Source organism: Pipra filicauda, unplaced genomic scaffold, assembly GCF_003945595.2.
Source record: "Pipra filicauda isolate LSUMZ 115617 unplaced genomic scaffold, ASM394559v2 scaffold78_size3787270_pilon, whole genome shotgun sequence".
NCBI classification, from domain to species: Eukaryota; Metazoa; Chordata; class Aves; order Passeriformes; family Pipridae; genus Pipra; species Pipra filicauda.
Window position 1 is genome coordinate 2,356,216 of NW_024104964.1, and position 24,495 is coordinate 2,380,710.

Sequence of the window (24,495 nt, forward strand, 5' to 3'; positions counted from 1 at the left end):
GTCCGTTCATGTCACACACCCTGTCCCTCAGCAGTTGTTACCACGTGCAGAACAAACTCACACTGTCCTCCTTCAAACTTACAGCAGCCACAGGTTCCAAAACACAATTAAATACTGAAAGTTAGATCTAAGCAGGCTTTTCTCTAGATTTAACACAAGCTTTCATCTCTACAGTGCAACGACGCTGCCTGGCATTTGTACATTATCCCAAAACACGGCTGTGCCCCGGGATTAACACCACGAATCCATCTGCAGTTGGTACCAGGAATAACCACGTGAGCAGCCCTGACTCAGGCAGCTCTGAGGAACTCCCTGCTCTGAGGAGTTTTCCAAAAGTCACTAATGAAATTAATTTTACCTTGCATTGCTTTCCAAGTCCATGCCAACAAAATAAGGTCAGGGTGATCCTTGGTGGAGGACAAACACTCTGCTCTCACAGCTGAGCTGTTTTCTCACACAGAAGGTGTCAGACCTCAGAGTATTTCGCTGAAGTTTACCATGAGTTGGTTTGGATACAATATGGCCTAGAATTGTTATAGAGTAATGCACAGCCTGAATAAACATGTGGCTTCAGGTAATTCAGTATCTCTACCTACTCACATGCTTGGCAGGGATTTGTTGAAGGGGGGTGAGGTTAAATGAAGCGAGAGAGCCAAGAGTGTGGCAGCAGGGGGAGAGTTGGCTCCTCTTCCTCCTTCATATAAGAGGCCAATAATCACAAACCTTTTCCTATTCAGCCTTATCACTGTGGGTTTAAGGGATGAGGAACATGAGCAGTCCCAGCTATGGGGGAAAAGCAGCAGCACTGCCCTGACCCTGCCGTGCACCTGGACCGACCTCGGAGACGGGAGGGGAGGAATCCAACGGGAAGTCTGCACAGGATTCGTAAAGAAAATGGTGCAATGGAAGGTTCCAGTCAGTTTTGGAGGAGCAGCAGCAAGGTCACCAGAGGCAGGGACACGTGGACAAACTGAATTCCTGTCATTGCTCAGCATGGATTTGTTGTATTGCTCCTGTTGTCAAGCACAGAACAAAGAGCAGAGGCGTCCGCTCCTCCCGCGGGGAATCGGAGCGGCTTTTACTCGAGCTTCCTACTGTGTTTGTGCCGAGTTCAGAGGGAGCCTCTGCTCACTGCTGCTCTTCTGCTTTGCTGCTACTCCTGAACTTCACCACCATGACTGTGATGTTGTCAGGGCACCCTCTGTAGAAGGACTGGAGGACGATGCTCTTGGCCCCGAAGTGCGGCTCGTCCAGGCGCTCCTTGATGAACCTCACGGCCTCCTCGTTGCTGAAGGCGTCCCACAGCCCGTCAGAGGCCAGGATCATGAACTCTGGCTGCAGTTTGTCCAGGTCAAAGCTGAGGATGTCGGGATCAGGGATCACAACGTTCAGGTTCTTCAGGGGGTAGTCTCCCAGGGAGCGGGACATGGCCAGGATCCCCTGCACGCGCCACGAGCCGTTGAAGCTGATGAAACCACCTGCAGAGAGACACCAGCACTTAGAGCAGCTCTTTGAAACCTTAAAAGCATTCCTCTGGTTCCTGCCAGACCCAGCCTAAACTCCATCCTGAGGGATACAGGGGTTACAGAGCTCAACGTGCAGGAGATGCCTTCAGCACATCTCAGAGTGCTGAGCAGGATTGCAAGAGCTGAAGCAGAGGAATCAGCAGTGGATCTGCCTTCAAACAAAGCAGCTCCCCCAGAGAGACCCCCAGCTCATGGAACAGCACAGGAATTCCTGTCCTACACAACTCAGTGCTCAGGAAAACTCCCGGTGATGCGCAGAGGAAAACAGCGAAACAAATCTTTCCATTCCTGTCTGTGAACGCCTCTTCCTGTGTGGGTCACGTTTCCCATTTCACATCCCTGAAGGAGACAGCACTGAGAACACCCTGCAGTGGGACACACGTCTGCCTTCAAGGCACAAAGCAAAGAAACAAGTGCAAAAACATTTACAGGCTCTTCCCAAACTGCCTCTGTCAAACAGGACCAAAATTCTGTCGGGGACAAACCGATGGCAAAACTCGACTTCGAGTCAGGAAAATGCACCGTGGGCCCTGACTGGTTTTGCCATCACCAGGATTTAAGGATCTGGTTGAGTCTCTTTTCTTTAGGGCTGGCTTGGAGGGAGGTCTGTTCTGCACTGCACTTGCTGGCTCTGCCACAGCCACACCTGGCTGCTCCACGGTGCCAGTGTGCCAGGAATGGGAATCAGGCAGCACTCAAGGTCACCCAGGAGACTTGTGGCACCTCCAGTTCCTGTGCATCCATCTGCACACCAACAGCTGTTCCATCACAGTGTTCCTGTCATCCTAACGGGAAGGAGAAGTCACTCGAGGACAAACAATTTGCAAACATGGAACACTAAATGTAGGACAGGATTTTCTATCTGCAAACTGTCTGCTCTGGTGTTCTTACAAATGTCTTTGTTCTTTCTTCAGCCTGGGTGTTATTTGTCACCTGTCTCCTAAATCTTCTCATAGCATTCCCATTCCTGGCTGGCTGATCTTATCTGTAAATTCCTTCTGCTTTCAGGTGAAACTATTTCATTTAAGGATTCATTGTTGCCTAAAGCTTGAAACTTGATTTGTGTTAAAACCAGCAGAAACAAAGTTCTTTAACTGGGTGTTCTTCTGAACATTCCTCTGGAGCCTCCATGAGGAAGATGTTTCCTTCCATAGTCCAAAGAATTTGGGAGCATCCTCTTTGGATCCACAGCCATGCAAAGCTTACTCCACACTTCCTCCAGGCTTTGCATGTCCTATGTGGACAAAGAGACTTTTGGTGCCATTCTCAGGTGGCACCTGGAACTGCCCGTGGCACAAGTGGTTTCCTCAAGTGTCTTTGGCACTTGCAATATTTTCTTTTGTAAAGGAATCCCAATCAAATCCATAGAAATGCTCGGGAAAAGCAAACACTGCAGTGCTGGCTGTGCCTGGAGAAAAAGGCATTAAAGGAACTGAGGCTTCTTGGCAACAGCACAAATGTTTTCCCTGTGAACGAGGGCTGAGCTCACAAGATTATGCTCAAGGTGAATAACTTGAATTTCTGTCAGTGACAGTCACCTTGTGCTTCCTCCCAAGCCAAACCCAGGCTGTTCCAAGGCCATTCTCCTACACCAACAGGGCAATGTAAAGCTGGAAAATGTCAGTGAAACCTGGTGATGTGGTTATTGTCACCTCCTCCAGTTCCTCCCAGCAGGGATCTGGATGCTGGGAAAAGCCAGGTGCCTTTTGTCACAGGAGCAGATAATTCAGCTGGGGCACTTTGCTTCAATTTTACACTTAGTGGATGGAAAAAAAAGGGATGTTCCAGAATGTAAAAGTACCTGGCAGTGGAATAAAAAGTGAACTGTATGTTTTTAACAGCACTCTGAGGCCATAGCAGTGATGAGGTAACAGAGGAGGGAATTCATGAAGTCACAGGTCTAGAGAGAATATTTCTTGTTCTGACATTTACCTGCCCATTAAAATAATTTCTTCCCAAGTTGGAAGTTCCTGCAAAAATCCAGGTTCATTTTACCTGCTGTTGTGTTATAAAGCCTCATTTTCAGACAAACCAAATAATCAGATTATTTTTTTTCTCCTCAGTGAATTCCTCCTGGGCTTGGCTGAGAGGGAAGTGACTTTATAGATAAATTTTATGAATACATGCCCCAAATACAAAAGGGGAAGCAAAGAGAGACCAAGATTTTTCTATTCCTTCTTCTCAGGACTTGTATGGTTTTCCTTCCTTCCCCTGGGGGGAGCACACGTGGCCTTGGCTCTGCCATCATAGTGATGACCTGTGGGTTTTAAGTATGTTTTGTACTCATGGAAAATCTTGTTATTTCCATTTTACAGCCAGAGGAAGGCTTGGAGGCAGAGAGGCCCTGCTCCTCTGGGGGCAATGCTCAGGGGGGGGTTAACACAAACCAGAGCAACTCCTTTCCTTCAGCAAGTAATTTGCTGCTGCTGTGGGAGCCAAAGCAGAAATGGGTTCAAAAAGACTTTGACAAATTCCTGGAGAATTGGCCATTAAACTTGATGATCCCAATGTAATTTCTAGCCCAGGAGGTGGCTGAACTGACGAGTGATGAAAGCGAGGAAGATTTATTGCAGAAAGGCTCCTGTTTGTTCCATCCTTTCCCTCTACTCCTGCCACAATTTCCACGTTTGTGCTCATTAGATGGGAAGAAAAAATAGCTTTGATGAATTAGGTTCATGCTCTGCTTATTTTGGAGACTAAAGCTGGCTCAGGCTCAGACCCAGCCAGGCTGTGGGCAGGGTTGGGGTGAAGCAGCTGCTGCTCCTGGTTATTCACTGCTCCCTGCAGAGATCCCAAGGGATGGGATGGTCCACGGACTGTTGTTGCTTTTTCTACCCCAACACCAGCTTGTTAAGGAGTGGATCATCTGCTGCCATCTCTGTCTGCACTGTGATATCCCACTGGAAGGGGGAGATTTGCTCTGCTGATCCCTCAGTTGGGCACTTCCCAGCCTCTCTCAGGGAAAAAACTGTATTTTATCGGCGGGACAAAAAAAGATGGACTTTCACCCCAAAGCCAAACCAACTCACCAGCTCTCTTAATCCTCTTCCTCTCCTTCAGCTGGTAGGGCTTGTGGTCGTGGGACAGGGGGATGGCATTCCCGTCCTTGTCACACAGGACTCCTCGGGAATCCCCCACGTTGGCCACGGTGAGCTCCTTGTCGGACAGGAGCGCGATCAGACACGTCGTACCTGGGAGAGCAGAGGGAGTGGGGAGCAGAGCAGACACACAGGGGGGGTGTGTACACACAGAGATGTGAATTATTAGCTGGGAAATGTTCTTCCTGCCACAGAATCCCTGAATCACTGAGGTTGGGAAAGCCCTCCAAGAGCAGTGAGTCTGGTGATGATCCCGGCTTGTCACCCGGCCCAGAGCTCTGATCCACACTCACGGTGGCAGAGAGTGGGAGGAGTGTTTCCCATCTCCATCCTGGAACTGGGCCTTTCCTAATGGCCAAGGAAAGTAATTAAAGCACAAATTAGCCCCAGAGCCCCCTGGCTGCTCCCAAGAACTGAACCTGGAGCTCTGGGATAACCCAGAGCTCCCCCCCCTCGTCCCCTCCACAGCTGAGGTCACTTCTTTATGGTTTTACTGGAAAAAAAAAGGAAAAAATTGGACATTTTTAATTACTTTAGCCTCTAAATATACAGCAAATGTAATTAGTCATTGATCACTATATCCAACAGGTGTTTTTTGGCTCATATGGCAGGAAATCCTTGGAAAAATGGGGTGTTTTTCAAGTATGAACATTATAGTTTGTATTTTCCTCGTTTAATTGATAGAGTGGGATGGATATTGAACAAAGCAGACCTTAGTAAGACCATGACTTTTCTATATTTCCCCTCCAGCTACTAGGAGCTGCATTTATAAAAACTCCAGCTATTACAAATATTCCTTGCACGGGCTTTGGACCAGACAGCACCATTTCATCCATGCCCCAGAATCCAAAGATGGAAAGGAAGTTTTTAGACACACAGGTAAAAAGGGAACAAAGATTAAAAGGGAATTTTAGCACTGATGGCACAGTTACAAAAGGCACTCTGGTATCTCTCAACAGTAAATCAAATTAACTTAACGCTGTGCCCTTTTTCTTTTAGGCAGACCAGAGAAGCACAGGGTTGAGTTTTCACCTCTGTTATTAATTTACAAGTGATTATTCATTGATAAAAAGCTTTATCTCTGGGAGAAGCCTGCCCAGTCTTGGGGATGAAACTCCAGCACCAGCACTGGGACAGAGCAGGGCTTCAGCCTGTGCTCTGTGGCCTGAAAACCAATTTCTCATGGCTGCTGCTTGTTGCATCTCTGCCCAAAACACAGTTAAAAGTTCTGCTTTGCTGTTCCCATGTCAGTAGCTAAATATCCCATGACTGGTATAAATAAAATAGCCAGTAATAAACAAATTGTGCCCAGATGCCCTGTGTCCCCAGGGTTTATTTTTGACTGCCCTGCACAGCCCTAAACTAGAGCTATTTTTTCACAAGGCAGGCACAGATAAATATATATATTTATTAGTAATTTTTTTGCCATGGATGGACACATTGCAGACCTGTATGGATATAGTTTCTCATTTGTTGGTAATGGCTCACTGCAGACAGAACACAGAGAGGAACCTGCCCACCAGGATCCCCTCAGGAACCCAAAAAATGAGTGTCCTGCTCCAGAATTATCTCCTCTGAAGCCTCCAGGATTTGGCCCTGAGGGCGTGAAGGCTGTGCCAAGAGGGGCAATAAGAGAATTACAGCAACAAACAGCACCTCCCTTGCTTTTATTTATGGAACTTTCCCTGACAAACATCCCAGCAGCCTCGGGCTGCCCTCCTGCATCCTGGAGGGCTGGGACCTGCCCTGGCTGGGCAGAGATTCCCAGAATCCACCGGGTTGGAAAAGAAATCAGCAGCTTCAGGGAGAGAAAGAACAGCTGCCTTGGGAGTTTGGGTGGGAAACAAAACCTGGGAGATGTAAAATTGAGTCCTGCTGGAGCCAAAACAGCCCCAGGAGGACCCCAGGGTGCTGCAGGACAGGAGACTCCAGGATCCACCACCCAACTCACTCTGAAGGTCAAAGCTTTACCTGCCCAACACTTCCATGTCTAAATTCCTGGATTCTCCTGCGTCCCAGCCCACCCTCCTGCTCTGCACCCCCCCAGACTGTATTTTTCCCTCAGGGAGCACCAACATCATGTTTCCTACCGAGAAAAACTGCGAATAACCCTGTGCAGCCCCCGTGCTCAGGAAGTGAAATGCTTCCCAAATAGAGCCATTATGAGCACAATTTATATAAAAATGATAACACTGAACATAGTCTTCTTGGTTATATGATCTGTGTGGACGAGGGAGAACGGAGAGTCTGCGACAGAGGGTGATTTGCAAGGTGATTTAGGAAGGATCAGCTCTCTCCAGCTCCCTGATGGATGGCTGGGATACCCTTCCATCCCCCACCTGCCCCGAGAAAGCAAAACTCATTTTGCTTTGTTTTCCTTCCCATCTATTTTTATTTCAGTCGTTTAACCTTGTGTGGAGCGAGGGAAACACCGAGCCCTTGTCAGCAGCCTCAGATTTAATGCAATTGCCCGACGGAAAATTCCCAGCAGAAAAGGGCCTGGAATTGAGAACACATGTTGGATGAGTCCCTTGGGGTGGCAGCCTCAACAACCCAGCCCTCTGCAAAGGAAAGCAGCTGAAAAGTTAAACCCTGGACTAGACTGGCTGTGGAGATGTTGGATTTTTTTAAGTCAGGTAAGATTATTGGTGTATTTTAATATTTTAGCATCAGAAAAGGCACTTGGTAGAAGTCCAAGTAGCAGTTTGTGGATAATTGTTTCAGAAGGGGAGAAAACACCTCATCAATACATTAATTATATTCATAGAATATTATATATAATTTTATATATAAAATATATTTAAAATATATTCTATATATAATAGGGAATATAATTAAATATGTTATAATTAACACATCAATTATATTTATATAATATTATATCTATAATGTATATGCATATATTTTATATACTAGAATATATTTTATATGCATTATATACAATACATATAATATATATTATAAATTATATATAATATATATTAATATATTATATATTATATATATTATATATATTATATATTATATATATTATATAATATATAACATACACTATTTATAATATATTATATAATATATATTAATATATATTATTATATTATACATAATATATATTATATATTATATATTATGTATAATATATATTAATAATATATATATTATATACAATATAACATGTATATATTTTATATATATTTTATATATTGTATATTAAATATATATTCCTCTTTCTGGCTCTTCTCTTCCTCCTGTACAACTGTTGTTTTTAATCATATTTAGGGCATCACTTTATTTCCTGCTCTTATAAACCCTCCTAAAAACTTACAGGAAGATTTTCAGTCATTTTCCAGGCTCAGGCCATTTCACTTCCAGCACTGTTCCATGTTCCTGCAGGATCACTGTCCCTGCACAGTTGTGGGATTACAGATGTCTGCTCTCAGCAGGGTGAGCCCAAGCTCTGCCTCCCTGGGAACAGCTTTAGCCAAGGCTGGGAGAGAAACATTCCCAAAACTCCTTGTCAGGACAAGGATTTAAACACACCTGGTGAGTTATTACTATTGGAAGTGTATTCCCATATTTCCCCAAAGGACCAAACAGAGCCCTAAAGCACAACCCAAGAATGACTCTGGATCAGTAATTTTTTTTAATTTTAAGGAAAGATATAAATCCAACAGATTTAGTCTTCAGTTTTAACGGGTTGCTCTGACAATGACCCACAACATCCCACCACAGGTAACTTATTTATCCTCACTGCAATAGAGCATAATGATAAATTCCCTGTTAAAGCTCTTTGCAGAGAGAAAAAACCCCATTTTTCCCTAACAAAGCATTTATTATCCCTGTTATTTATGATTTCTGCTGCAATTTTCCTGCTTTAATGTTCTCGTTTTCTCCTTGTAAGCATTTTCTCTGGGGGGAAATCACCTCCTTCCTGCAGTGGCAGAAAGGGAGCAGTGTCCTGGGAAAGGGGGCATCCCAGGAAAGGCTGAGCTCAACCCCCCACCTCACCCACAGCTGCACCCAGCAAACATCAGCTCAGAAAACACATTTTTGGGCTGACACCTGGCTCTGGATGCAGCTCCTAAATATCAATATCTTCCCTGACTGCCTGACAGCAGGGAAAACCGGAATTCATCTCTTTTGTCGGGCAATAATGAAACTCAATTTCTACAGGACTCTGAGGGGAGAGGGACCATCCATTACGGAAAAACCAATTGCCCACAGGACAAAACCACCTCTGGAATCTCCCAGCAGGTTTGAGCTCCCTGTTAAAATTCTAAAAATTGCCTTTAAATGCCCAAACTTTGCGTTTTTCCACCCCGGATGTTTGGAGGTGCCATAAATCAAAGGAATAGGATTAAGGGGCCGACAAAGCTTCGGTGGGAGAAAATATTCCTGCACAAAATTACCTCGGCCTCAGTCAAGAATGCCACTTTTTAAACGAAGGGATTTAAAGATTATGAGAGGATTTGTATCCATCTGTCACTTTTGGCCTCCTTTCATTTAGTAAAGCTTCCTTAGTCAAACCTCAAATCTTGCCAGCGTTGGCTGTTTTCAGACGGATTCGTTTTATTTGGGTGCTCCGAGGGATTGATTTCCTGAAGGGAAAAGATTCCCAAAGAGGCACTGGGATGTTGAGCCCACGGAAGCTGAGTTTTATTAAAATTGAATCTCGTCAGAAAGGCCAAATCAACCTGCAAAATTGTGCCAAAGCCCAAGGCATTTTAGGGCAGTTCTGTTTGATTCTGGGCAAATGGATGCAACTGGATTCTACCCCCTTTGGGAGACACTCCTGGGAGAATGGAGTGAGCTGGGGGTGCAAACTCTTGGAAAATGGCCCTTCCAAGAGGGATGGGAAAGGTTTCCTGGATGGAAAAGGTGTGGAAGTGCTCCTGTACATGCAGCTACTGACCCCTGGATCACCTTAAACATCTCCCTTTCCAGTTCCCCCGGCTGACGTGTGGCAGAATTCCACGTGATTACTGAAATGAAACCCTTGACAACACACTCCAGGCTGGGTTTGGTTGATCCCTCAACTAATTCCCTTTCACCACAATCACTTCATTTTCCCAATTTGGATTTTGAAAGACTGTTTCTTTTGGTTTTCCTGTCCCACCAGCAGCTGGAGTTTCTCCCTGAGTTGATTTTGGTGTGGAAAAAGGCCAATAAAAGGAAAATGCCCCCCCCCAAGAGCTGACTGGTTGGAGCACCTGGGATCACCCACAGCTGCTCAGTTCTATTTAACTGCCCATTTTCTGTGCTTTGCTCACAATCACATCTTGTTTGAAGAGCAGGGAGCACCATTTCTGCCTTTCTAGTAAACAAGTGCCATGATTAGGATGATGACAGGGCTCCCTCACCGTGTTTTCATCTCTAGAGGTGTCTCCACCTGACTGAAGCTGAAATTTGGGGGTTTTTATTTACAGCTCTGCTGTCTCTCCCTTCTGAATGTGTGTAAATGCTGGGACTTTCCTAAACCAGTTATTTCTGTGGCTTCTCATTTGCACCTGATTGTTTATTGTGTGACAGAAATCCCCAAATATGGGTTTCAAGCAGTTTTAATCTTAATTTTCACTGTACATAGTTTTCCATAGAGGAAAAAGCTTTTTTTTCCTTCTGACAGGAGTCAGTGATTTCCTCCATTTCATTTTTTCCTTCCTAACAAAATCCCATCCATCAAAATATCTGGAGAGCTGGAGTGACCAAACCAGGGGACAAGATTTACACGACTCACCGGACTGGGAAATTCTGCGTGAAAAGACATAAAGAGAAGCAACAACTTTGGAAGCTGATTTTTTTATGCATCATTAAAAACAGGCCGTGTGTGATTAAGGAGATGTTCTGCACCCTCATTTTAACTCTTGATTTTGAGAACTTGAGTGACTCTGAGCTCCTTCTGTCTGCAAAGGCAGCACCCGGGGCTCCAGAGCACCTCAGATCACAGGAGTTGAGGGAACCAGCCTTATTTATTGGGTTAATGAGGGGATATCACCCATAAAGAGACAGAGCTTTGTAATTACTTGACTCCAGCAGAGCTCCCAGCCCTGTGAGCACCCTGTGAGCTCCATCTGCAAAGGGCATTTGGAGCTGCTCGAGCGCCCTGGAGATCAAAGGAGGTCCAAGAGAATCTCACTGCTGGTGAGTGGGAGGCTGAGGAGGAGCCTGAACAAAGCTGATAAGTAGTTGGAGCATCTTAAGCACTTCAGGGCACTGCAGTGTGAGTAGAAATCATAGAATAAAGTACCAGCAGCTTGGCAGGGCTGGGTCTGCCAGAGCTGGGAGTGACAAGGGACTCGGATGGTGACAAATTCATCAGGGTGCAGAAACCAACCCAGAGGGATCCACAGGGCAGTGTCTGCAAAAATCATCTAAGGAGGGTGAAAAACCATCTAAATAGAGTGAAAATCCATCTAAACAGGGTGAAAAACCCAGTTATGAGTTCAAGGCTCCTGCCTAAAGCAGCTGGGAGGAAAACCTGGAGCCGAGCTCAGCACAGTTCCCCAAGGGCACCAGGGGAGGGACAGAGCAAGAAAGAACCCCAAAGTGGGGTCATACTAAGTATAAACCCTCTTTTTGTACTACAAGGCTGCCTGAGGCTGGTGGTTGATGGGGCTGTGGATGAAAGGAGATGGTGAGTTCCAGCCCTCAGCCACGAGTGGAGAACAAAGAACAGGATCTTTCAGATCTCCATACACACCTCCAGCCCAACTCCTTGCCAGGAATATTAATTCAGCAGTAAAATCATGAACTGCTCTGTCTGCTTGATTCTTTCTTTGCAAGGTTGCAAGTTAATAACTTACTGAAACACTAAGAAACTCGGTAAAATTCAGGGCATACAGCATTTATTGGGGGCTATTTTGGAAAATCAGTGAAAAGCATCAAGAGTGTGTTTTTTCCTTGTAACTGTAAAGGAGTCCCTGCATCAGGACAACTCTGAAGGATCTAAAAGCTGGAAGAGATTTCTACCTACTAGAGAACAACATGCTAGTAAAAAGGAAGTATCAAAGCTGAAAACCCCTGGAACTGCACTGTTAAAATGCCTCCAAACCACACAAACTACCTGGGTTTTACTGTCCACGTGCATCGCGGACATTTAAAATCAGGTTCTGGGACCAGCCAGCACACTCTGAGCTGGGAAAGCCCAAAAATAAGTTAGTTGTGAAGGAGAAAAGAGCAAAAAAGCAGAGACAATAAGGAGGCACAGGCAGATCAATCACCATCAGTGCCCAGAGGACAAAGTGCTGGGAGAAGAAGAAGTGTCCTCTCAGTTGGTTGACACTCCATCACTCAAGGGGAACATTTTCTATCTCAGCCTGAGGAGGAAGAAATATTTCACCGAGTCACCTCATACCTGTGAGGACAAAGTTCAACCTTCCAGCACAAGGTTGTTTGGGGAGAGACTGAGCTGAGCAGCTTTTTTGCTGCAGGAAAATGTAACTTCGAAAGGGACATGGCCGTACCTGCTTCGTCGTAGGACACAGTCAGCTTTTCCAGCATTTCCCGGTCGATGGATAAGATCTGCTGCTCCAGGATGGTCTGGTAGGACAGGACACTGTTCTCCTTGTCCTTCTCATAGTCTTGGAGGTGCTGCTTCAGGACCTCGGGCAGGCGGGACTTCACGTACTCTGCCGCCGACTGGGGAGAGAAGAGGCAAAGCTTTAATTAGTTCCTATTTATTAATTAGAGTCAGGGATATATAATGGACCAAATTCCCCTGAGCTAGGACACAACCCACCCTCCAGCAGGGAGTTTGGGGCAGTCCAGAGTCACCCACACCTCCCACAGCAGCTCGACTTTGGCGCTGAGGTATGTGGAAAACAAAACCACGAAATCCAACGTCTTTATTCGGAATTTTAAAGCACAAAGTGCATCCACTGGCAGAAAATTGTCAGAATTTCTCTCTCTGACTGCTCGAGGCCACGAGGAGACAGCAGCTGACACAAGGTGGCATGGTTGTACTGGTGTTACACAGCCTGGTGTAACAATGTAGTAACGTGGTAGTAACAAGGAGAGCATCTGCCCCTGCAGAGGTGCCAGTTCCATCCCTCTGGAACTGGGCTCTGAGAGACCCCAACACACCCTGGCTTCCTGCTTTTCAGCACTACCACCCCTCTCCTGTGAGTATCACACTCCCACTGTAAGAGGGAATAGGAATTCCCTCCTTCTGGCACGGGTTGGAGTTGGTTTTGGAGCTGGAAAAGCAGGATGCAGCAAGGGATGCTGCTCCCTGCTCCAGCTTTCCTGCCGACCTCGAGAAAAAAGAGCAAAATAAATCATAGCAAGGTTGTTTTATTCCAGGCCTGGGACTGACCAGAAGTTACCTCTGCTCTCCAACAGGCTCTTCCTGGGGTTATGTTTACTTTTCCAAAGTCAATCACCGATTAAATTGCAACCTTAAAATATCCCTGAAGTTGTGTTCCATGTTTCTGCACGCTGAGCCATGTGAGACCGAGGGAATTACTCTGGGAAAACTAAAGGAACTCTCCACCTGAGTCCAGAGTAACCAATGTTACATTTTTATAGTTGTTTTCTTACCTGGGAAGGCCAAAAGATACATTGGACAGGGATTAATTTAGCCCAAGTTCAGGCATTTGTGTGTCATCTTTGAGAAGAGGTTTGACTCTGGGGGGGGGGGGATTTCTGTGCTCTCCCTAAGGGAGAATTTAGGAATTCTCAAGCAGAAGAAAAGCAGAATTGATGCACATTCATTTTCTGAAACACATCTTGTGCCAGTGAGTGAATGTTGGTATAATACAGGCTGTACACGTGGAGGGAAGAACACCCATCCTGTCCCAAAGACCTTGGGAACTGGAAACCAGGAGACAGATGGGAAAACCATCAGGACCATCATCAAGTTTTTCCACAGGGATGACACCTATTCCAAGTGTGATCTCACAGGTGGGGGCTTTCCCCCCTCAGTGAGAAGCAAAACCCAACACTTGCTTAGCCCACGGCCTTTATCGTTGTGTGGAGATGTTATTGAAGATTTAAACTCCAAAGATTTAAACTCCTCTCCCTTTGGAGCAGGAAAGGGGCTCAGCCCTGTGGCAGTAATCCCATTCCAGCTGCACTGCAGGGACCAGATGGATTGTGCCACATCCTACTCGGGGCAAAAGCCATTTTATCTCAGTTTTTCAAAGTAACTGGATATTGAAAAAGAAATAATGTGAGGGGGTGAGTGCAGGTGTTCATCCAGAGAGTTGTGGATTCTCCATCCCTGGAAGTGTCCAAGGCCAGGTTGGACAGGACTTGGAGCAACCTGGGCTAGGGGAAGGTGTCCCTGCCCATGGCAGGGGGTGGGATGAGATGGGCTTTAAGGTCCCTTCCCACCCAAACCATTCTGGGATTCTGTGATCGTGGTTTTAAAGAGACCAAGAAGCCAACTGTGCCAGGTGAATGAAAATCAAACAGCACCTAAAAAAGGATGACTTCCCCCATTTCCAGGCTCTCCATCTCATCCCACAGACCACGAGACTCAACTTCTGACCAGGCCAGGAACTCCCTCCATGTGCCTCCCCCTCATGGATTTTGGTGCAGACCCATTTGTTGGGATGCTGCTCCTCCTCCAGCCAGTCCTGAGGTCCCCCTGCATTCCCAAAATCTCTTTTCATTAATCTGTGGGTTTGTGTCACAGGCAGAAATCAAGGTAAAAAAACTATTTTTGAAGCTCCAGACCAGCTTTATCCTCTTTTCCTCAGTATGGTCCCTCTTACAGGAAGGAATTACAAATGCAGCTGCTCCTGGAAAACACCTGAGCTCAGGGATTAGATTTGTTGGGCATTCTCCCTCATCCCTGTGGGAAAACAACTCGGAGCTGTGGCCACTTCTTTTATAAATTGAAACTCCACCATCCCCCATAAATCTGCTTCCAGTCTGAAACACCCTCCTCCAAATTAAATACAGGATTGGCTTTAATACCTTAACTGACTTTAGGGTATTTTGTCCTACCATGGAAAATTAATATTTCATATGTAGAGAATATATTTCAAAATGTCTACATACGATGAAATACACTTGAAAAGCTTATTCACAAAAAAAAAATAAAAATAAAAATAAATCACATTTTACTCTGTTCACTAAAAAAAATCCCTGATAAAAATCCCATCAGGAATTGCTGCAATCCCTCGTTCTGCAGCAAACTGAACCCCAAACACAGCCAGTGTCCTTCTGTCACCCTGCCCAAATCTGCCCACAGTTTTTAACTGCTGAGAAATCCTTACTCAAAGTAAATTTGCCTTTTATAAATTATGCCAACCACACGCTGAAATTTGTTCTGCTTTTCTCAAGTGGATCCTTCTGGGAGCCGCTTCGTACGTGGGGAAGGAAAGGTCTAAAATGGTTAACTAAAGGTTTCTTTATGAAGCTACTTCAAAAGTCAAGTGGTGGCTTGAGAAAGCATCTCCTCACACACTTATTTGGGGGATTTTGGAAAGGTTTCCAACGTGCAGCAGAGTTTTGGTGGGTGGGAACCCACCATACCCAGCAGGGAGAGCTGCATCCTTCCTCATCCTCATCCTCATCCTCCTCATGTTCCACGGGCTCACCACGTCCCAAACCCTGACTTCACCAACCCACCTGACCTTTCAAATTCAAATTTCACCAAATCCTGCATGTTTTTGGCCCTTGAAACACTCAGACAGGTCTCATGAAATGGTGCTATTGGCTGATAAATGCCGGGGGAAAATGGAAGACCCTTTCCAAGAGGCAAAGCCCTGGGAATGCTGTTCACCCCGTGGTGGGGAGGAGGAGGAGGAGGGAGGCAGAACATCCTAAATTACATGGTTCTCCACACAAACGCCCACACAGGGAAGAGATTCCCTCCGTGGGCACAAGTGGGAACATTCCGGGAGCGACCCGAGCGCTCCGTGACAAAATGTGTTAATTAGGACGACGAGGGTTAAGTGGCTCCACGACCCCGTGAAGCCAAACAAAGGCCATGGGAAGAGCAGAACACAGCGATGGGAAGCACCAAGGGACCAAAATTAGCTGGAAAAGCCATTATTTGCAGTCACACAATTCCAATTTAAGGAATGGAAGATGGAGATTTTGCTGCCTCAGACCAACTCTCGGCACCGACTCCCAGGAGTTACAGGGGGAGGAGGGACCCCACAAATTTATGATCTTAATGTTCTTGAGACAATTAATTCTCCCTGCCCAGCTGCTGCAAACATTCAGGGAGCAGGGGAAATACAGGATCCAGTTTGTAGTGTGGCACTGGGGTGTAGCTCCCACACCAAGATCCCTCTGTCACATCTCACTCCCCCTGTTTTCCACAGGTTTCCTTTCCCTCCAAAGACACGTGGGTCACTGCAAGTTTCCTTCTTCAGAGATGATGATCATCATTCTTCCAGATGATCCCTGGAAGTGGATCCAAGGCCAGGTTGGACAGGACTTGGAGCAATGGGGATACTGGAAGGTGTCCCTGCCCATGGCAGAGGGTGGGGCTGGATGGGTTTCAAGGTCCTTTCCAACCCAAACCATTCCAGGATTTTATACATAGCGACCATGCAAAGATGTCTCTTGTGTTTTGAATATTACTGGTTATGTATTTCAGAGCATCCCAAAAACCAGTTTGGGTGTGGAATGTTCCAGCACTGAGAAGCCCCCTAAGATAAGGAAGTCAAAAGAAAACTTGTATGAAGGTGAAGATTAATTCTTCAAGGAGAAAACAACATAATAAAGACAAAAGACTTCAAAGGAAGAACAATTCTGAGGCTTGACAGTACAAAAGGTCCAAGAGCTGCAAGTCCAAGGAGAAAAGAAGATACAGGGAACAAACCTCAGAGAAATGATCTGAGTGAAAACTATCCCAATGCATAAAAACCTGGAATTAACCTGGCTAAGTCATCTCCAACTCACGGACACACAGACACAGTCAGAACACCACCCAAGTATAAAAGAACAACAAACACTGAGAAACAACTGGAGACTAAAGAGGAAAATGACCTGGAGCTGGGAAAGGCAGCGAGAAAAGGTTCTACAAATCCACGTGTAATAAGGAAAAATCCAGGGATTTGTACTGCTGAGTACAAGAACTATTGACAGGTGAGGCCATGAAAGCTCAATATTTAATGCACCACTCACTACCCCACCCTTGTTGGGTTCAACTGGCAGCTAAATCCGAGGCAAACAACCAAAATCCCGAGGCAGAACAGGGCAGGAACAGGTTGGGAAGTGCTTCTAAAGATATGATATTTTCCAGCTGGCTGGGGCAGCTCAAATCCACTTGGGAATATGCAGGTAATGGGTGGAAATAATGTCTTTAAGGACCTCTACCACTGAGAATTCCCAGGGGATGCTGAGACGCTGTTTGGGAAGGGCAAATGTTGGGGTTCCTTTTAAAATGGTCTAAAGGGAGAAAGGCAGAATTCCAAGCTGAACTTGGATGCCTAAAAAACCAGGAGAGCAGATCAAGGGATTTCTCCACACAGGATTTTGTGAGGCACAGAGAACAAAGTGGCTCCTCGGGGTGTCCGACCTGCCGGTTCCATTCCCATCCGCTGCAGCCTCAGGAGCAAATATTCCCATGCTCATTCCAGCAAAAACCTTGTGCTGCAAAGCCTCGGGACCACTGGGCACACCCTGAGCACACACAAATGTTCCCTCTGTTTTCCTAAGCCTTAGGGGATCCTGAGGGACAGCCTCCCGTGGAAATCAGGATGCTGAATCCCACTTGGATTAAGAATTTTCCAGGATAAAGATGCATCTCCAACACTGTTGGGTGCTCTTGGGGCATGGGAGACTCTCGCTGTCACCACCCAACACTCATGGAAAAGATTCCAGCTGGAGGTGCTGTTTGAAATATATGATGATCCCCTTTGGAATTTCACATTCCACGTTTCGCTCCTGAGCAAAAATCCCTTTATATTGAGGTTTTTGGACTTGCATCTTAAAATTAAAAAAAAAAAAAAAAAAAAGCCCAAATCCACCCACACAATTCATTGTTCTGAGAATCTGAGAACAGTGCACTTAACTTATTAGGTATCTCCCAATAGGATAGTAAAAACCATGGAATGATGAGGTTCTGGACAAGAAATACATTCCAGAGAGTCCATTAATGATTTTTTTTGCAGCAATGCTATAAGGCTTTCATGGTCATTTCCAAAAAGTACAGATATATATATATAGTTACATATATATATATGTATATATACACATATATATATAAATTAAGATTTTTAGATTAAATAAATCACATCCCAGACTAAAGAAAAGACCTGGAAGTCCATCTCTCCATGATCCACTTGATTCTGGTAGGGATGTCCCTGTTTCCAGGGGTGAACTAGGACCACTTTGGGAGCACATTTCATGCCCAGCCACGTTGTCCTCAAACCTGGTGAGGATTTGTTCCCATTTAACATCATTCCAGGAGTTGTTTCTTGGCATTCTGGAAATGACTAAAGAATATTCTTTGTGTTCCTGCCTCCCTGAGAGCTCAGCTTAGGGCAGACAAACCAGGAAAAGCTGGTGGTGATGGAATTAGACACCAAAATTCTGCTTCCAGCCCCACTGATTTCAGAGAAATTCCCACTCCTCAGCCCCAGCTCTCCCATCCCACACTCATTTTTGGGATCAGCTGCCTGGCCTTCAGCAGCAGGAACATGAATAACTGCCCTGAAGTCAGTGGGATTTTGCTGAGCCAAACCTCTTGGAATAAGGACATGGAGCTATGAATAGTTATTCAAAGGGAAAACACATGAGAGCAAAACATAATCTGCTCTCGAGAGGATAATGCAAGATCTACAAATGGCACCAGGACAAACAGTTTGCCCTCTAAAGCAAAGAACTATTTAAAGGACAAAGATGCCAACAGAAACTATTAGGAGAGTTTTCCCCTAACACAAAATTCTGGTACATTTAGACTATTATTTCTCTTAAAAATGTCCTTTTTTTCCCCTCCACAATTACCATTCAGTTCAATACTATTGAACTAGGGGAGCCAAACTCACCATTCAAAACCAATTCATCGGCTGAAAATGTTTGAGGAACTCAGAGATCCTCTCCCAGGATTTTCAACAGCACTGAACACTGAAAACACCACTATTATTTTGCAGTCCATGTACAGTTATTTCCACAGCAAGAAAAATATTAGCCTGACAAACGTCTTCACTTAATCAGACACTGTATAATCACGAGAAAATTAACCTGATTCCAAGGGGGTGTCGAAAGTTCAAATTAACATCCACACTGGACTGTCAGAGATATATGAAATCTATAATTACAATAATCTACAGCTGCTTCAACTGTGGAAAATAATGACTTGCCCCGTGAGGACTGGGGTCCATGAACTGGGAAGCAAAGGCCATCTGGTGTGAGCTTTGCTCCCACTTCACTCCCTGAGCATGGAGAGCTCCATCTCCTTTGACACAGCCTATATGTGGATTTATGGCTACCAGAAATGCAGATAACCACATCCCCACACGGCTAAAAATACAAATGTGACGATTTTCTGCCTTTAAACTCCGCGTTTCAGTTCATTCCCTAAAATAGCCCTTGTCGCTCACTGCTTAAATGGAATTATGGAAGTGTCCAAGAAGGGGGAGCGAGGAAGTCAACGAGATTTGTGACTCGGGAAAATGTTCTCCCTCCCACTCCCCCCCAACATCAGGCACGTTGGAATGGGTGGCATTGCAGGAGCACACACGTGAGGGCTGGAATGGGACTTCATCTGGGATGGGGAGGAGGAAGAGACCAGGGGACAATAAATACACACCCAATTATCCTCCATCTTCCCATGATGGTGAAGTACTTGTACCAGTCATGCTCTTCAAAACCTAATTTTAATTAATTAATTAAAATGAGCAAAGACATGCTCCAAGCAGTGCCACAGACGAGGGAAGACAAAGCACCAAGAATGATTTCTCTTCACTGCACTTGGCAGAGCTGCGAGGAATATTCTGGAATCTGGATGGCTGATGAAAAGATTAATTGTATCAAGTCAAGGGGCATCATTCTAATTATCTTGTCTGGCATCTTGAATCAGGACCACAGCACTTCCCTGTCTCGTCCTCTGAAGGAATAAGTCATTTTGAAAAATATGAAAATATTCACGGACAGAATCTTTCACAGCCCTCGGAAGTTAATTATCTTTGCTGGGAGAGGATAAATTCACATTCCACTGAAAACTGTTCACTGTTATTTCCAATCTGAATCCTCTGTTATCTGTGACTTTCAGCCACTGAATCAAGTCAAATGTCTGCTCACCTACATTCCCCTTTCTCATGTAAATGCATGCAAATGGCTCAGATCACCCCATTATCTTCCCATTGATAAACTCAACAGCTGGAGCTCCCTGAATGGCACATTAGTACCTGTCACATTTTCCTGCACCCTTGTTCATCTTCTCTGCCATTCACCTGGTTCTCCTTGGAACACTCCCATTTTCCAGCTTTGTTTTTTAGGGGGGGAATGGTCCCAGCGAGGCAACACCCCACGGAGAGGGAGGAAAACTCATTAACGCCAAAACTACTTCCTTACTTTTATTAACCGTGTGCCTTCCTGGCTCACCACTGCCTTGGGATCTCCTGGACAGCTCATGGAGCCCCTGAATCTTCCTTTGGGACCTGTGCAATATTGGATACACAGACTTGTGGTTGATTACACTGAATTTCACGTGATCACCCAACAAATGAGTCAAATCCCTCTGGATCGATAATTGAACGTCATTATTTGCCACAATCTTTGATGACATTTTAAGTCACATCCCCACAAGGACCAGGATGTTCACCAACTCAACAACTTCTGTTTATCTGGCTTGGGGTTGAGCCCAGAAAGCTCTGGAAGTCAAGGTAGATTGGGAAGTTTTCAGCTAAAAATTACAAAATTAAAAAATTTCTGTGACTGGGACTCAACCACGATCCTTGCCTTGGACAACTGTTACGAGACTCATGGAAAATAACAGGTCGAGTGGGAATAATTCTGTGGGAAAAATCCAGATGGAATAATCAGCAGCAGGGAAAAAAAAATCCCACCAGAGTTCATCCATCCTCAGGGGGGATGATAATTTATGATCCTTCAGAACGGGCACAAGCTGAAATACAGGAAATTCCACTGAAACCTGAATAAAAGCTCTTCTTTCATGGCCAAACACTGAGGCTGTGGAGTCACCATCCTTGGAGACATCAAAGCCCAACTGGACTGTTCTGGATGAACCTGCTCCAGGTGTCCCTTCTCCAGCAAAGACTGGACTGGAGGGTCTCCAGAGGCACCTCCAACCTCAGCCCCTCTGTGACCCTGGACAAATATTTCCAGGGAATCCAATGGGATGGCTACTCCACCCAGAATATTTATTCCAGTGGTTTAGACAACTGCACAGATTCACCCCAAAATATTTAGTGAGTATATTAAGAATAATGAGAGTCAAAGGAGTTGTTCCCCTCGTGAAAGGAAAAGCACTTAAACTGCATTTGCACTGACACAAACTCTGAATTTCCATTGTGCTGGGAAGGCAATTATTACCCATGTCCTTTTTAGGAGAAGAATTAAGATTAGTGGGGAAATTGAGAATTAGCCACAGACAAAGCACTTTTAGAACATTCCTAGTTTAAACAAGCAGGAACCTGAAGCTGAGTGTAAGGGTGATGGATTTCCTAAATCCTGGAGGATGCACAAGCACAGACACAAAAGAATTCTGATTTTCACATCTACGTGGCCACAGGTAAAGGATATTAATATTTGGGACATGAAACTGATGTTTTCATTTACCAAAGGGCATGATTTAGTTGATGGAACAAAGCAAAATATGTTTGATTGAAGTACTTTAAAAAAAAAAAAAAAGATATGTCAAGATTTCACCTGATTTTTATGCTAATTGGTTGTAACTATCAACACAGATGAGCTGAATATTAAATTAGGATATAGAAAAAAAAGGTTTTCAAATGCATGGAAAGACTCGTCCATCACCAGTTAACAGTGCAGAAAAAGCTAGGTGCCAAAATCCAATTTATTTACTAAATATAAATGTTAGAGAGCTCTACAGCAGGGACTGCACTTGCTCAAGGCCTGCCAGAAACACTTCACCCAAACAGGATGAACTGAAACATCTTCTTTTATCACTGAAATCAAATCCAAGCAAAGGGGGATCATTTTTTATATTGGCACCAACAAGCAGAAGTGAGAGAAGGAGCAACAACCCAGAAAATAAGGGTCGAAATGTCATAAACCAACTGTTGAAGTGCTCATTTTGTGCTCCTTTTCCATACAGCAAAATACTGCATTTTGTCTTTTACTGAGCTCACCAACTTCAACACAGAAGGGGAAAAAAGGAGGTTTGCAAAACAACTGCAACTTAAATGACATTTAAAACTTGGTGACTGTAACCTCGAATCAACGCAGGCCCCGCACGGAAAGCTTTTATCAGGAATTAAAATGCCTTAAAACTACTCCAGGGGATTTCTACAGGTGTTTCTGTGCAGAAGCTTTTGCAAATAGCTATTTTTTTTTTTTTGAGTGAAAAACCAGTTTTACCAGAAGCCTTTCATTCTGTAGCTGAGGGGGAAAAAAAATATATTTATAGCCTATTAGACTCAATTAAATAGCAAGGAGCATTCATCTTTCTTTGCCATTGTTCTCTCCCTCCGAGCACAGAGTAGAGGGGAATATTTCAGTCTAAATGGTCTCTCCTGATTTAGAGACATCACTTTGTGCCAAGCAGAAATCATCACAAAAAACAGAGAGATTCAGCCTGGCTTTGTTACACAGGGGACCAAAAAGACTGTATTTTTCACTCAGAATTCCACCAATATTCAACCATCTGCTCACAAACAAACCTGTCTCCCGTTCCTCCTTCTCCCGCTCCGAAAAGAAGCATCTCCGTAATTTCATCCAGTACGACTCCAAAGCCTTGCAAGTACAAAGCAGAGAGGAATTTTCAAATATCAGCCAAGTGCCAACGTCCAAAAGGTTATTATTTTGCCTTCCTCAGCCATAAATCATCTGCACGTCCTCGCCTGAGACAACCAGCAAAGCTGGAGCAGGAGCTTTAACCCCGGAGCCAAGTCCTGTCCCGATAAGGCCTTTACTAAATGGGTTAAATCTAATGCTGGAAACAATTCTTAAGCTTCTGTTTAAGTTTCTCTTACGAGTGACCTTAAAAAAAAATCTGTATTAAGAAATCCTGTTGCTAATTAGCCCCGTGTTACATCCAGGGAGGAGAAGGAGATAAGACCAAGATAAACCCCCTCGGTGAGAGAAGGAAAGTCTGTGAAGCTGCAGAGCCTCGGGGTTAATCCCAGCAGCTCCCAGGGAGGGATTCCTGGATGGAGACACAACTGGGAGCTGTTCCAGGTGGATTTACCACAGTGTGTCTCTTCCAAAGCTGAACAAACCCTGCACAGGAAGAGTTAATAAGGAAAAGGGAATCCTTTCCATGATTCACCTCCGGCCCGATGACATTTTCCTTCAGCGATGGATTAAAATCTGGGAGGAGAACAACTCTGGGACTCGCTGAGCTCTATTTAAAGGTAATTATTGCTCTTTTGCTCAGGTCCTCTCCTCTCTCTGGCTTTGAAAAGGCCACTGTGTTGCCCCATGTCACGAATAACCAGCTGGAGCCAGCGAGGAAAGCGCCGCATTCCCGGTTCGTGTCCAACTAATCCAAGGGTGTGCAGGAATAAAGCAAACTTTTGTCTCCTCTCCGTGTGCTACTGTAAAACCAGCCTGCCAGGAAAAGAGATTTCTCCTGCCTGCCAGACTTGGTGATCATGTGGGTGATAAGCAGCTGAAACACAAGATTATGGGACAGCACAGTGTTTAAAAAGGAATCCCAACATGTGTAAATAGTGGGGTAATAATGAGTGACTGGGGTAAAGTTATTGAGGAGTTGTTAGAGGGGGAAACTGTGTCCAGTTGTTACAGCTGGAATGTGAGAATCAAGAGAACAACTGAGAGTTTAAGAAAACAAGGACAAAAAGAGAAAACAATTAGGAAAAAAAAAAACCCAAAGGGTTTTCCCAGAGAAGGAAACTTTCCCTCTGAGGAGCAACAGGTCCAAGAGGTGAGGATGTGGAGAAGGTCCTGGAGCAAGAGGGGCCTAGAGATGCTGTACTGACACAGACTGGATCACAGCTCCTCTTCCTAAAAAGAGGAGGAATCAGAGAATTCCTTGGTACATCAGAAAGTGAGGAGAAGAAGAATGGCCTTGGCAGGATCTCACCCCACCCAGCTCAGCTCATCCTGCTGCAGGAAATGTCTTTGCCTTGGGATTCTCCATTTCTGTGGGGGGTTTTATCTCCCAAGCTGAAGGACCTGGCAACTCACATTAAATAAAACACCTTCTTCAGTAAGAAAAGACAAACCTTTCAGAGTGGACAGAATTGATGTCAGGGAGTAATTAGATAAACCACTTAATGAAATGGCACAGACTCAAAGACAGGGACTTCATTAAATATAAAAAGCAGCCAAGTCGAATCCATAAATAGTTTCCAAAGTGTGTTCATTTTCTGGGGCCATTTCAGTGCATAAACACTGAGAGCTGGACCCTTGAGACAAGGAGAGGCATAAATCAGGCCTCAGTCAGGATAAACACCAATGTCTGGGTGTCATTCCTTCTTGCCTCTAAAAACGCACATGTCAAAGAATAAAACCAGGATTTCTCCTGCCTGTGGGATCAGCACACCTCTGGTTATTGAGCCCAAAAGCACAGGGGCAGCAGGGAATGCTTTGGGGGTGCTCCTGCTCACATCCCTGAAGGGCCTGACCAGCCAGATCACACCAAAAAGATAGGAAAAAAGAATGGAGATACTAATTAAAGGGAGCAGGGTGAGAGAAGGGGAATGAAGTCAAAAAAAGGGAAGAAAAAAACAATTTCATTCAAGGAATGACTGGATGTCGCACTCGGAGCTCTGGTCGGGTTGACAAAGTGGTGGTTGGTC

General features: G+C 45.0%; 1 protein-coding gene across 1 annotated transcript in view; it reads right to left on the bottom strand.

The window, feature by feature from the left end:
- Positions 1 to 971: 971 nt before the first annotated feature.
- Positions 972 to 24,495, bottom strand: part of PPM1L (protein phosphatase, Mg2+/Mn2+ dependent 1L) — a 75,836-nt gene continuing 52,312 nt past the window's right edge. Inside the window, exons 2-4 of the mRNA XM_027745267.2 lie at positions 12,085 to 12,259; positions 4,556 to 4,717; positions 972 to 1,478 (exon numbers count right to left, since the gene is read on the bottom strand). Coding sequence (XP_027601068.1) covers positions 1,129 to 1,478; positions 4,556 to 4,717; positions 12,085 to 12,259 — 687 coding nt within the window. The 3' untranslated portion in view covers positions 972 to 1,128. The remainder of the gene's footprint in view (positions 1,479 to 4,555; positions 4,718 to 12,084; positions 12,260 to 24,495) is intronic.